Source organism: Aethalodelphis obliquidens, unplaced genomic scaffold (assembly GCF_003676395.1).
Source record: "Aethalodelphis obliquidens isolate GAN/ISIS:26980383/991018 unplaced genomic scaffold, ASM367639v1 scaffold31, whole genome shotgun sequence".
Lineage (NCBI taxonomy): Eukaryota > Metazoa > Chordata > Mammalia > Artiodactyla > Delphinidae > Aethalodelphis > Aethalodelphis obliquidens.
In genome coordinates this window covers 14,442,158-14,455,863 of record NW_020837975.1, presented here as the reverse complement: position 1 = coordinate 14,455,863, position 13,706 = coordinate 14,442,158, and the positions used below count along the sequence as shown (strand labels likewise).

Genomic DNA, 13,706 nt, shown 5'->3' with positions numbered 1-13,706 from the left:
AATACCATACTGACAACTTTCAGTTTTATACTCTAGCTCAGGTGATTCTTCTAAGGTTCCAATCTGAGTGTCCAACAGACTACTCACTATTTCCACTTCATTGTCTCATAAACACCTCAAAATCAATATATCCTAAAGTAAACTAAGATTGTGCTCAACCTCCCTCTAACCTTTTCTTCCTCTGTTGTTACCCATCTCAGTGAATGATACTACTATCCAACAGTTTTCATGCCAACAACCTGAAGAGCATGCTTAGTGCTTCCCCCCTGCAAACTGCTCCACACACCAAGTCAATTACAGATTCTGCCAATTTTCCCTCCAAAGTAAATCTCAATTCCATTCATCTCATCATCTCTATTGCCATCCAAGTTCAAGCCACCTTCAGTTCTTGCTTGTGCTGCTACACTCTTAATTCTTTCTCCATATTCAGCTGGTGATTGAGATACTTCCTTGCCTACCTCTTCAGCCTCATTTCACGCCTCTTTTTTCCTTTGCTCTCTGTAATTTCGTTACTGGCATTTTCATTCCTTAAATGTTTCATCATTAATGTCTTTGTGTCTTCTCCTCCTTCTGGTTACCATGTGAAACCCACTCTTCTTATCCTGTCTTCTAACTAACTCATATTCATCTTCAGATCGCAGATTAAATTATTTCCCTGACTCCCTTCCTTCATTTTCCAGGTTGTTAAATTTGCCTGATATACACTATCATAATACCTGACATTTTCCTTCTTAGCATTTATGGCAGTTGTAATTACATAATTACATGTGTCCCCCAATTAGATTTTAAGGTTCAAGGGATCAGGGACCATATCTGTCTCATTCTCCTATATAGTCCCCAGTACATAGCTCAGTGCCTGGCATGTAGCAAATGGGTAGTGCTCAAGAAATATGACACTACACTTTATACTCCTGCCACCTTAGAATGCTTGCACTTTTCCAGATGTGCCTTATGCTATTGTGCCTCTCTAATTTTGCATTAATAATCTTCTTAGCCTGTCTCCCAACCCTACTCATCCACTAAGGTCCAACTTGAATACTACCACCTCCGTGAAGAATTCCTGAATTCCATACAGATTGAGTCAGCCCTTTTTTAGCACTCCCGTAGTATGTTACTTTGTTTCTTTATAAGATTTATTTCATTCTGTCTTATTGAAAACATGATTAAGGTCATGCCTGGGGGCTTCCCTGGTGGCGCAGTGGTTGAGCGTCCGCCTGCAGATGCAGGGGACACGGGTTCGTGCCCCGGTCTGGGAAAATCCCACATGATGGGCCCGTGAGCCATGGCCACTCAGCCTGCACGTCCAGAGCCTGTGCTCCGCAACAGGAGAGGCCACAACAGTGAGAGGCCCGCGTAGCGCAAAAAAAAAAAAAAAAAAAAAATCATGCCTGTTCTCATGCCTGTGTCTTCCACTAAATGAGAGCTTCTTGAGAATAACAGAATATAGCTTATTTATTTTTGTGTGTCCCATGGCATCTGGTATATCTAGTACATAGTAGATGGTCAGTTAATGTTGGGGGTTAGAGAAGAAGATATTCTGTATTCTCTGTCAGCCAAGCTCTAATTTTTTCATGTCTTCCTGGGAGAGTTCTCTTTCTCAACCAGGTAAGACTGTATTCTTATATCAGGATCACTGAGTTCAGGGCCTTTGATGGAAGAGCTTGAAAGTTCCGACCCTTTGTAGCTGACTTACACGTTGTTTGGGGTTCCATTTATGCACCAACCCCATGATAATCTATCATCTTGACTTGAATGAGCCTTCATGCTCTCTGAAGCTAACAAGGATATGTTGCAATTGGATTTTCATTTCAGCAGTAAGGAATATTCTCTTTACAAGCTCTGTTTCCTACCTGTCCTTGGTATTTCTTCTTTCTTTGCCTCTTTTTATTTTATTATTTATTTATTTATTTTTTGCGGTATGCGGGCTTCTCACTGTTGTGGCCTCTCCCGCTGCGGAGCACAGGCTCCGGATGCGCAGGCTCAGCGGCCGTGGCTCACGGGCCCAGCCGCTCCATGGCATGTGGGATCTTCCTGGACCGGGGCACGAACCCGTGTCCCCTGCATCGGCAGGCGGACTCCCAACCACTGGGCCGCCAGGGAAGCCCTGCCTCTTTTTAAAATGCATAGTTGGTTTGAGATTTTCTTTCTCTTGAATAGGTCATTTCATAAAAATAAACACATACACACAATTCCACAGTTCCGTTCACCTAGACACAATTGTTACTAATACCTTGGTGTTTATTATTCCAAATTCCGTTCTTCCATTCGTTCATTTAACAAATATTTCTTGATCTCCAAAAGAGTGCCAGACACTGTTCTAGATATGGGAAGTATAGCAGGGAACTATATAGACAAGGTCCTTATTCTAATGAAATGGGAGAAGATAGTCAATAAGTAAACAAGTGCAGGTTAGGTAATGACAAGCGCCTAAAAAAAAGAAAACAGGATAAGGGATATAGAGTAGTTAGGGAAAGTCTTTTGGATAAGGTGACATTTGACATTCTGTGCCTATTTACATATCTGTATTGATTATTCAGATGTATTTTGTTACTTACTTTCCTAGTCTATCATGAACATCTTTCCATGTCAATAAATAGACTTTTATAATATCATTTTTAGTGACCTTATTTTTGTTGTTGTATGGATACCAAAATTTATTTAACCAACGAAATCACCTGTAGTTTGACATAATTTTCTAAGGATAAATGTCAAGGAGTAGAATTGCTGGGTCAAGGGTATAAAGAATTTTGAGGTATGTAATATGTATTCCTAGGTTATCTTCTGGAAAGATGGTGCCCGTTAGTACTCACCAGCAGTGTATGCATGTGCCCATCCCTTACCTGCTGGGTGCGATCTCTTTAGTGACTCTTGAATAGGACTCTAATAGGGGAAGATTATCTTTGAAGTCTTAATTGTTTCCCTTTCTCCATATTGTCTTCCTCTCCCCACCAGCCAGTATTCAGAATGCCCAGTTCCCTGATCTTGTCTACTGTGGAACCTCATTCATACTTACCTTCTCTGTGTTCCAAAATTTACCGTTTGTCTGTGCCTCACTCCCCAATGTTATTGGGGAAATTCTCATTTCCTGAATTATCTTGTTCCCAGCTTGCTGACAAATGATTTCATATTAAAGTATTTTTTAAATTTATTTATTTATTTATTTATTTTTTGGCTGCATTGGGTCTTTGTTGCTATGCGCAGGCCTTCTCTAGTTGAGGTGTGCGGGCTTCTCATTGAGGTGGCTTCTCTTGTTGCCGAGCACGGGCCCTAGATGTGTGGGCTTCAGTAGTTGCGGCACACAAGGCCCAGTAGTTGTGGCTCACAGGCTCTAGAGTGCAGGCTCAGCATCTGTGGCGCACGGGCCTAGCTGCTCCGCGGCATGTGGGATCCTCCCGGACCAGGGCTCGAACCCGTGTCCCCTGTATTGGCAGGCAGACTCTTAACCACTGTGCCACCAGGGAAGCCTTAAAGTGTTTATTATTGATACTTAATGTTGGGGAGTTGATATGTTTTAAAAGAGGATTCATGTTAACTCAAAGGTGTTAAATTCTAATGGTGATACTTTAGGCAGGTAGAAATATTTTACCCAGATCCTTTTAAGTCATCCCACATAGATGACTATCCCCTTTGTCTATGCCAGCCTTACTCTCTAGTTATCTGTATCAGGATGTGTCTGTGATAAGAGAGTTCACTATCATCTGTTTTTTGCACTTGCTTAATCTGTCAGTTACCTTTTCCATTTTGGTTTTTCTTCCCTCCCTAGTTGTCATTACAGTTGATAAATTTAATGTATTTAATCGCATAGGTAGCACATTTAACATCTACCAAAGGGTATACGGTAAAAGACTCCTATCCATTTCCGTTCTGTATTACCCCTTCCCAGAGGCAACCAGTGTTTCCATAATCTTGAGTATTCTTCTAGATATTTTAGGATATATAAGTAAATATATTGCCATTATGATTTATTCTCCACGATGACATGGCACTATGGAATCTAATTAGTTCTGTTTGAGCCTTGCAGGAAGATTTCTCATGGGGTTATTCCTAGTTTGTGCAGTTTTAGGCACTGGAAATATGGTCATATGGTCCTATTTCTGTTATTGTGGTAGGCTATTTGCTTTTTCTGAGAGAAGACAGATCTAGACTACTTTGAATTCCTTCTTAGTGCAGGTTTTTCCCCCTCTAGGAATCAAAGGTAAACAATGAGAATTCCCACACTAAGAGCCCCAAGCCTGCCGAGAGCCCCCAGCCAGCTGCTAAGCAGTCTGATCAGCCCATTGCTACCTATGAGTATTATGATGCTGGCAATCACTGGTGCAAAGACTGCAACACCATCTGTGGGACCATGTTTGACTTCTTCACTCATATGCACAATAAGAAGCACACACAGGTAGGTATCCTGCCCTCTGTTATTTCCATTCTTGCCCTCCTTCCCCTCAAACTCCTATACCCCCATCTGCATTACAAAGCTGGAAAATGAAACATTCTCATATGGGCAGGAGCCCCAATCTGAAGAGCCAAGAGATACCAACAAAGGAGACACCATCCCCAGGGCTCAGTCCAGGGGACCTGCCTGTAACTAAACACCATGACAAGTGTAAGTGAGGCTTCTGCCTCTTTTGATTCCTTGAGTACCTGATTATTTGTTTCATTTTATCCATTGCTAGTACTTGCTCTAACATATGTTTACCTTTTCCACAGGTGATTTCCGTTTAAACAGTTGGCAGAGTGGGTGGGGGTGGTTAGCTGGGGGCTTCTTGTCCCCCTGGTGTGGGGGAGAGAAAGAGAGAGAAGTGGGTCATTGAGTTTTTAGTGCTGTGTGTGAGCACCTCTGCCTCTTGCAAATAGACACTGGATCCCTACAACAGACCTTGGGCTTCAAAGACCCAGAGTGAAGCCAAGCAAGATGCTGTAAAGCGCATTGACAAGATAACTGTTCCTGCAAAAGGTGTGTTTCCTCCCTGCCTTTTCTGTGGTTTCCTTACATTCAGTCAGGGAAGAGGTATCCTTGAACTAAGGTACAAGGAAGCAGCATAGAGTGAGACATAACCATTACTTCTAACAAAGCTGTACGATTGCCTTCTATATGCAAAACTAGTTCCTAAAGAAATAAAGAGAGCTATAAGACAAGAATGATCTCTACCCATATGGCTAAAAATCTAACAGATGTTAAACATACACATTCCACTGAAAAATATAACTTCCTTTGTGCTTGCTTTGGCAGCATATAGACTAAAGTACGGCTTTCTTCGTCACTGGCTTATGCACCAAAATCTTATTTATTTGAAATCTAGGTAAAAAAGAACAGTCAGAGGTGCAATATGACTGCCTTTTCAACTAAGAACTATAAAATATTTTTGAATAATTGTTATTAGGGGCTAAGTTGAGAAATACAAAGTTTCTTTGTCTTTAAACTTCTTAATTTCTTACCTTTATAAGTAGTCAGTGCTGCTACATCCTTTACATCTGTAGAAGATAGATTCTTAAGTAATTAATACCAACATGAGAGATCCTCATACCAATAGTACTGGGCTATTTGGGAGTATAATTTTTAAATCTCCTAAGATGCTCAGTGCTAGTTGGAGTTTGAGGAGAATCAGCAACAGAATTGAGTCTGGCACAGAAAACTCCTGAATTAACCAGTTAGTGTTCCCAAAACGTAGAAGGGGTAGAGGTCCTGAGTACAAGCTTTAAGTTGGGAAGACATACCACTGGGATTCATCTAAATGCTCCTGACTTGAAAGTGAGTAAGGTCCTCTATACCATTAACCATTTTACTACAAAAGGGAAGTGGGATTTCCTTTGGTTTCTGTCATCTTGGGTAGAAATGACTTATTTTCTTGACTTTCTTCCACTTCTTCCAGGCTCTGAGTTTCTGATTCCCATCACTGGATATTACTGCCAGCTCTGTGAGGAATTTTTGGGGGATCCAATTTCTGGAGAGCAACATGTGAAGGGTTATCAACACAATGAGAAATATAAGGTTGGTCTTTGTAGTAGCTTATGGAGTTTCCTACTTTCTGCAGTAATCCTTTTGATGTTGTCAAACAAACTCAGAGCCAGAAAAAGTCATTAATATTTCAAATTCCATATAATCACTGGGATGTTCTCCTCAATCCTAGTAAGCAATGCTGACCTGAGAGAACCATTTATCCTTGAGGAAGGTGACTCTGAGGATTTCCACTAAATGAATTCTAACAGTGGTAGGGCCAACTTTTCTCTCTTATAGTATTTTGACCAGTTATTGAGCCTTTATCTTTTCTCTTCCTAGAAATACGTTGTTGAAAACCCATTGTATGAGGAGCGGCGGAATCTGGACCGCCAAGCTGGCTTGGCTGTGGTCCTAGAGACAGAACGGCGACGGCAGAGTGAGCTAAAGCGCAAACTCAGTGAGAAACCAAAGGAAGAGAAGAAAGAAAAAAAGGCAAAGATCGTGAAGGAAGTAAAGGAGGATGACAGGGTGTCTGAGGAATTAGAGGACCAAGTGTCTGAAGGTGGGAACTCCCCTGAAAAGGCTGAAAATAAAAGGAAGGCTAGCATCAAACTCCAATTAAAAGAAGAAGTAAAGAAAGAACCACCAACATCTTCCTCTTTTGGGAAATTCAGCTGGAAGAAGCCAGAAAAAGAGGAGGAAAAAAGTTCAGTGGCCCCAAATATTCCCAAAGAAGAGACTGTGGAAAATAGTAAGGACAAAGAGGATGGCAGAGCTGAAGCTGGGAAGGCAAAGCCCATCAAAATCAAACTCTCTGGGAAAACTGTTGTTGCACATACAAGCCCTTGGATGCCTGTAGTGACAACTTCAACCCAGACTAAGATCCGACCCAACCTGCCTATCCCATCCACAGTCCTCCGCAAGTCAAGTTCAGCCACAGTAAGCAAGCCAGCTCCTCTTAACACCTTTCTATCCATCAAGTCCTCTGGAACCACTGCTAAGCCTCTGCCAGTGGTTAAAGAGTCTTCAGCTGATCTCCTCTTGCCTCCCGACATCATCTCTAAAGCATTTGGAGGGGAAGAGGTGATTCTAAAAGGGTCTCCAGAGGAAAAAATGGTGCTGGCTGAAAAGAATGAGCCATCACATGTACCTGAACAAATGCTACCACCTCCACCACCACCACCTCCACCGCCACCTCCACCACCCCCAGTTATACCTCATCCAGCTGCCCCATCTCCTGCTCAAGCAAATGCTATTTTGGCTCCAGTAAAATCAAACCCAACTATATCTCACACTGTCAGCCCTGGCTTCCTGGGTCCTAACATTTTGAACCCAGTATTACCGGTAGCCATCATGGCCTCAGCACAGCCAGCTGCCATTCCTTCTGATGAGACGGCTCCTGGGGTGAGTGAGAGTGACCGGGACCAGACCCTATTCTCTGTGTTAGTGCGTCCTCCACCTCCCCTCTCAAGTGTGTTCAGTGAACAAGCCAAAAAATTGGAAAAGCGAAATTCATGCTTAGCCACAGCCAATGCTAAGGATCTGTATGACATATTCTACAGTAGTGGTGGAAAAGGGGCCCCTGAGACTAAGCTGAGTGGTGGTCCATTGGCTAATGGGGAAAATAGAGCTGAAAGTTCAGACATCTCTTCCACTTCTACTTTGAACAGCAGTGCATCCCAAGAGGAGTTGCCTCCAGATAGAAATTTGGTCTCTGCTCCTTTAGTCAGCAGCCCTGAAAAGCCCATTTCAAAACCTCTGGTGTCCCTAGGGAAATGGTCAGTTGTAGAAAATGTAGACTCAAAAAGCAGAGGCAGCAGCTATGGCTTCTTACAGCCTCTGACAAGGTTGTGCCAAAACAGGCCTTATGAAACTGTTACCCCAAAGACAGAGACTTTGGCCATGTGGACTTCTAGTTCCTTCCAGAGTGATGCTAATAGGGATGTATCTCCAGAGGGGAAAATTGAACTTGACCTGGGAGACCCTGGGCCACCAGGTGTCAAGCCAGCCCCTGAGCTGTCACATGTACACTGTCATACCATGGAATCTCAGAAGCTGTTAGAAACCCACCTTGTGGAATCTAGTAACCAGGATGAGGAAAGCCAAGAGCTCCACCAATCTAAGGATTGTGGAAAAAGTGAAGTAGAGACAAGCGCTGAACTAAAAGAAGGGGGAGTGAAGCTCTCTGAGAGGACAGTGGGAGAGGGAACAGATACCAATGTTGGGCCCAATCGTGTAGAGGATTCTAATTTGAACCATGGGAACAGATACATGTGGGAAGGAGAAGTAGAACAGCCCAACATGCAAATGACTGACAAAAAGGCTAAACAGTCCAAGAAATTGATAACAGGAAGTAAAACTCAAAGTAAAGTAGTGACTGAATTGAACGCACAGGCGCTCTCTTCCACAAAGGCAAAAATAGACTCATTTCCGTCAGAAGCTAGGTCTTTACTCCAGAACCCACAAGATATACCTGTGAAAATTTCTGCCCCAGAATTGCTCCTTCAGTCCCCAGCCAGATCAGATATGTGTTTGAAAGATAGTGAACAGGAGCAAGGAGTTTCAACTGCTAGTGAGGAGTGGCTAGAAAATTCAGCTCCAGGATCAGCTTCTAGAGCCTCTAGGTACAGAAGCCTTAAACTGAAGAGAGAACGATCAAAAGAGTTTCAGGGTAAAATGATCTATGAACTGACTGTTTGGGATGAGAACAAGAAGCCAGAGACCTGGGAGAGCCCAGAGAAACCCAAAGCAGAAGCCCTGGATCTTCGAGATGTCCATCCAGAACTAACACTGACAATAGAAAGCAAGACCTTAGAAAACTTTGAAGTTACAAACTTAAAAGTAGAAGAGCTTGCTGCCCTGGGGAACCTGGGGGATATAGGTGTTGATTTCTGCAATACTCGGGTAGACCCAGCACATAGATCCGCAACTGCCCTGTCTCAGAAAGTACGTGAAGAGAATTCTATGTCACCTATAGGAAGTAATCCCTCCACTCTCCCTGACTTTGAACCAATACCATCCTTTTCTGAGTTTCCATTAGATTCTCCCAAAACCCTGGTGCTTAACTTCGGAGCAGAGGGTGAACAAAACTCATCTAATCCCGGAACTGGGAGGATCACTCCTAACATTTTGAAAACTGGACTTTCTATAGGAAATGTTGGCCTTGGCTTGGGGAGCCTAGAGGGAACACACCAGGCCCTTGACCTGTTAGCAGGAGGAATGATGCCTGAGGAAATAGAAGAAACTTCTCAGTTAGAGAAACAAGATTCACTCAGATTGGAATCAGAAACAATTAATCCTTTAGGCCTTGGGCCATCTCCTTGCCTTCCGGACCTTGTTGACTTTGTCACACGGACATCTGGAGTTCAAAAAGAGAAGATATGTTCTCCTCTCTCTGAGCCAAGTGACCCTCCTGAGTGTAGTTCCCTGGAGATGGGACCACTACAGTTAGAAATACCGAATGCATCCGTCACGGAGGTAGCAATTCCTCAAGTAGCTGAGTACAATGACAGCCCTTTGAATATGGTAAAATCTATGGCTTCAGGGTCCCATACAAGGGAGCAGGTAGTTGGAGGCAATACAGTCCCTCAGGAAATAGCTGCACAAGAAGCTGCAGTTGATGACATCCAGGACCACACAGAATCCAGTGTTCACAACTGAGAATACAAATTCAGAGCTACTTGTGGATGAATCAAATTGGCTTCTAGAAATCAGGTGCCCAGATGATCCAGGACTAGTTGGCTCTCTCATCTGGAACCTACATCAAGAGATGCAGTCAGCATCTTAGAGTAAATGTTCGTGGAAGCTAAAAAATTTACCTCCTTTCCTTTTTTCCGTTTTCCTTAAGATACCAGACAAATCAATCATAATTTCTATACATATCTGTAAAAAAGTATTTTCTGTTAATTATTATTATTATTATTTTTGCCAATTTATTTTCTTCTACTTTGTCATTAAAATCAAATGTCTATCTGGCTCACCATATAGTGTGCTTTGATTGTATTTTGGCTTTGACTCTGCCATTTCTGGAATGTGGGGGAGGAGGGAGACAGAGCTGACTTCTCCAATTGCTGTGTTGTATTCCCACCCAATTTTTTGGGCAGCTGATGGATCTCTGGGAGAAACACAAGAAAACCTGCTGAAATGGAAAACTACTGCTGAAGGAAGGATTGTTCATCTCTTAGGCTTCCATTTGGATGGGCCTGCCTTAACATTGTTTGAAATGCAGCGTGAGTAGCTCTTTTGTTTACTGTTTACTTCCTTGTGGCATGTCAACCCCCCACACTTCCCTCATTCTGTTGCCTTTGCTTGAGATGGTCCTGCTAATCCACAAACCTGTTTGGAAATGGCCTCAGTAAACGTGGAAGAAAATCTAGCAGGCTCACTTTTCGAAGACGACAAATCGGTAAGGCTTATTCATGCCTCAGTGCCAGGAGCAGATATGCTTTTTGGGTCAGTTTTATTTTCGAAATGGCCTTTGTTCACTGTATTGTGATCCACTGACACTTTGTGTGAAATTGTTTAGCAGCCATTTCTGTTCTAAAGAGGTAGAAGATCTGAAACTTGCTTTGGGATTGGACTCATTTTCTCTTCCCACACTCATATGTATTTCTTCCTCTGCCTCTCCCTTTCCCAAGTTATTTCCACCATAGTGTGATGTTTTGGGTTGTACATTTTGTTCAAAAGATTAAAGATTTATGAGTGGCTTGGACAAGTTTAACTTTATTTTTAATGTATTAATTACTTGGAATAAATGCATTAATCTCATGTTTCTTTCTGGATTTTTGTTTTGAAACCACACACATTTGAACTCCACAGGGAAACTAGAACAATGCTGCTGCCCTATTGCCTGTCTCCCCCTCCCACCCTTCTTTCCCCAGTTGTTAGGGCTACTTTTGTTAGCTTATATAGTCTGTGCCCCAGTGCTTCCTGGTTGGGTAGTGAGTAGGCACCAGTGGTCTGGTTTTGGCATCTTTCTATTGTGAAGTTTTGTATATACCCTTATGTTGGCTCTCCCGATGCTCCTCTGGGAACTGAGCTCCCCAAGAATACTCATGTTCTTGCTGAGGGTGCTCTTGGGATCAGGGAGCTTGGTCCTTATATTTCTAATCTCTGCCCCAGTTTCCTCTTGATACCCTTGTTGTCAGCAATTCATAACCTGGCTCAACAGAGGCTTCAGAGTCTTGTTCTCCCACTCCTCAAACATAATGCAAAGTTGCTGATCTTTTTTCCTAAGAACTCTAGTTTTCCTGTTTCCTTGTGTGCAGAGCTACAGAATCCCTAGGTTGAGTGCGAGGAGGCTATTTTTCTTGACTAATTTAGAAGTTTAGAAGTTGTACAGGCCTCCCTTCTTCATCTTGTGGAAAGGGCACAGATTTGGAATAGTTAGGTCCTTGGATGTTCCTCGGCCATTTGCCTTGCTGTGATTTTAGACAAGTTACTTTGCCTCACTGTGCCATAGGGTTTTTTTTTTTCTTTAATATGGAGGATCATTATCTCCATCTCACACCAAATGTGTACAGGGTCAGGCCATCCTGAGCAGTCTTCTTAGGTCTGCTTTTTAGGCTGAAGCCTGAGTTCAATGCATCTTTCTGACCTGGAAACCATAGACAGACTCAGAAGATGCCCTTTAGCAGAATGTAAACCCAGGTGAGCTTCAGAGATATATTTGTTTCTCCAGAGAACTACTCCCTCTCCATTCTAGGAGCCTATCTACAGGAATTTAGAGAACATAAAAGAGTTTTAAAATGCCAGTTATTACTCATTTTCAGGCCTGTTCACTTAGTAAGTTCCACCTCCCTTTGGGGAGAGATGGGTGGGTTTAGGGTAAGCATGGAGAGGGGTTAATCCTATCCAGATCTCAGTCCTAAACTCACTCTGTCTCAGAAGGAGTCAGAATCTTACTCTCTAGGTTAGGAGAGGGCCACTTGAGAAGGGTGGAGAAGGGAAAAGAGGCAAAATCTAGGAAGGGCAGAACTAATTCAAGTAACTGGGTCTGGAGTACTTAGAGCCGCTCCTCTTGTACTCTCTTGATAACTCAAAGGCACCTACCCATCTTAGGCTTTTTCTAGAATAATGCCCACTTCTAAGAGTTGAAGCAACAGTGTTCTTCATATTTGCCTTGAACCAGCAGAGGGAGAGCTTTTAGGATTCTGTAGTTTGGGCGGGAAGTGTTGCTAGCTTCCTCTTTGATCAGTGGGATCAGGTTTTGGAGCCTATCTAGAGAAGCCATGTGAAAGGAAGGGCAGAACTCTAATCCAGTTGCCAGCGCCTAGAGGTAGGGCCTGTTTCTTTTTATTCAGTACTATCACAGTGCTGAATAAATTTTCGTCTTAGGAGACAAAGGCACATGCAAAGAGTGGGCCCTAATCTTCTCATGTGGCCTTTGGTGTCATATAACTATGGTTTAAATTTCTGCAAACATCAGAAGCAGTTTTTATTTGACTCCCTCAATTGTGAGAACAGGTGATCAGCAGTTAGTTTTAAATTTAGGCAAACACCAGGTTTTACCTAAGTTATGTAGACAACCCCTAAAACTTCCCCTTGGCTTTGTGAATGGAGGCCTGTTGCTTTATGAACCTCTTTCTTCACAGCTAGCTTCAGGACACACAGTACTCTTAGTGACCTTTCTGCTAAGTATACCCATTTTACGCCATGCCACTCCATCTCTCTAAAACAAGTCAAAAAGTTAGCTAATGTTTGGGTAGTAAAGCATGCCAGAGCATATGTCCATTTATCAGACTGCCAGGTTAAGGGACTGAAAAAGAATGGGGAAGTGGGAATGGGGGGTTTGGATGTATAGGATACAGGAATCCAGTAGGGACATTAAGTGTGTTATAAAAAAAAAAAAGCTGGAGGTGGGATCATGGAGACAGCATATAAATTATGGAACTAAGTGAGGTGGGGTTTTTAGAAAATACATATTCCAAAGCCCTGGTTCTCATTTTCACAGCGCTTACCTACCAAGCCCGGGATGAGAACCTAAGCAAGCTCTTCATTCATTGACAATTCTGTGAGAATATGGACAAATGAAAATAGTTTGGGATTGTGAGCACATTTCTTCTTTTAGAGTTTAATTTTACACTAATGTCTAATTTTTAATGAAAAAACCCTTATACACTTTCAAAGGACCATGTGCATTTTCATTGTAGCACTTAATGTGGTTGTACTTTTACATTTATGTGTTTCTTTGATTAATATGTGCGTCCTTCCCACCCATCTCCCCCCAACTAGATTATAAACTCTCGAAAGCAGGAAGTCTGTCTTTGCTTACTGTTTTTTCATCATTGTATTCACAGTGCACTGTTGCCTGGCACATTAAGAGTGCTCAATAAAAATTCATTAAAAGAATCAGTGTGGTAATAGTAGCTATTTTTTTAATTAACTGTGAATACTTAGCAATTTATAAGTGAGTAAAAGCTGTAAATTGCTGATTGTATTTGCTGGGTGCTTAATACTGCAGAAGCCAACTGTCCTCTTGCTTCTGTCCTAGATCTTTGTATACAAGGCACTGTCTATAGCAGTGAGTGCATATCAAGGCTGCCTGTGGCCCCTTCATTTCAACAGCATTTGGAATAGTGGTGCCAGGCCAGGAGGGGGACACATTGCCCCTGAAGCTCCTAGAAGAAAAAACAGGATAGGAAGGGTAGGGGTACACTGACTTTAGAGTTAGCAGTAAAAGGCTTTGGGGACTCTGATTTTCAGATGGCTCCCTTTCTCCTTCCAGCCAGATTTCATAGGCATGTTGAAGTAAATTAAACCCCAAATCCCTCTG

The 13,706-nt window shown here is 42.5% G+C and overlaps 1 protein-coding gene across 9 annotated transcripts in view; it reads left to right on the top strand.

Annotated features, from left to right (window-relative positions):
• ZNF318 (zinc finger protein 318) overlaps nt 1-13,706 on the top strand; it is a 31,644-nt gene that overhangs the window by 16,633 nt on the left and 1,305 nt on the right. For 3 of the 9 annotated variants that reach the window (XM_027127317.1, XM_027127316.1, XM_027127318.1), the window contains 4 exons: nt 4,187-4,390; nt 4,849-4,948; nt 5,865-5,983; nt 6,272-10,699. In XM_027127317.1, the coding sequence (XP_026983118.1) occupies nt 4,187-4,390; nt 4,849-4,948; nt 5,865-5,983; nt 6,272-9,592 (3,744 nt within the window). In that variant the 3' untranslated portion in view covers nt 9,593-10,699. Of the gene's footprint in view, nt 1-2,952; nt 3,149-4,186; nt 4,949-5,864; nt 5,984-6,271; nt 10,700-13,706 lie in introns of those variants that run through there. The other 6 variants (XR_003437196.1, XR_003437195.1, XR_003437194.1 and 3 more) reach the window with 6 other exon arrangements.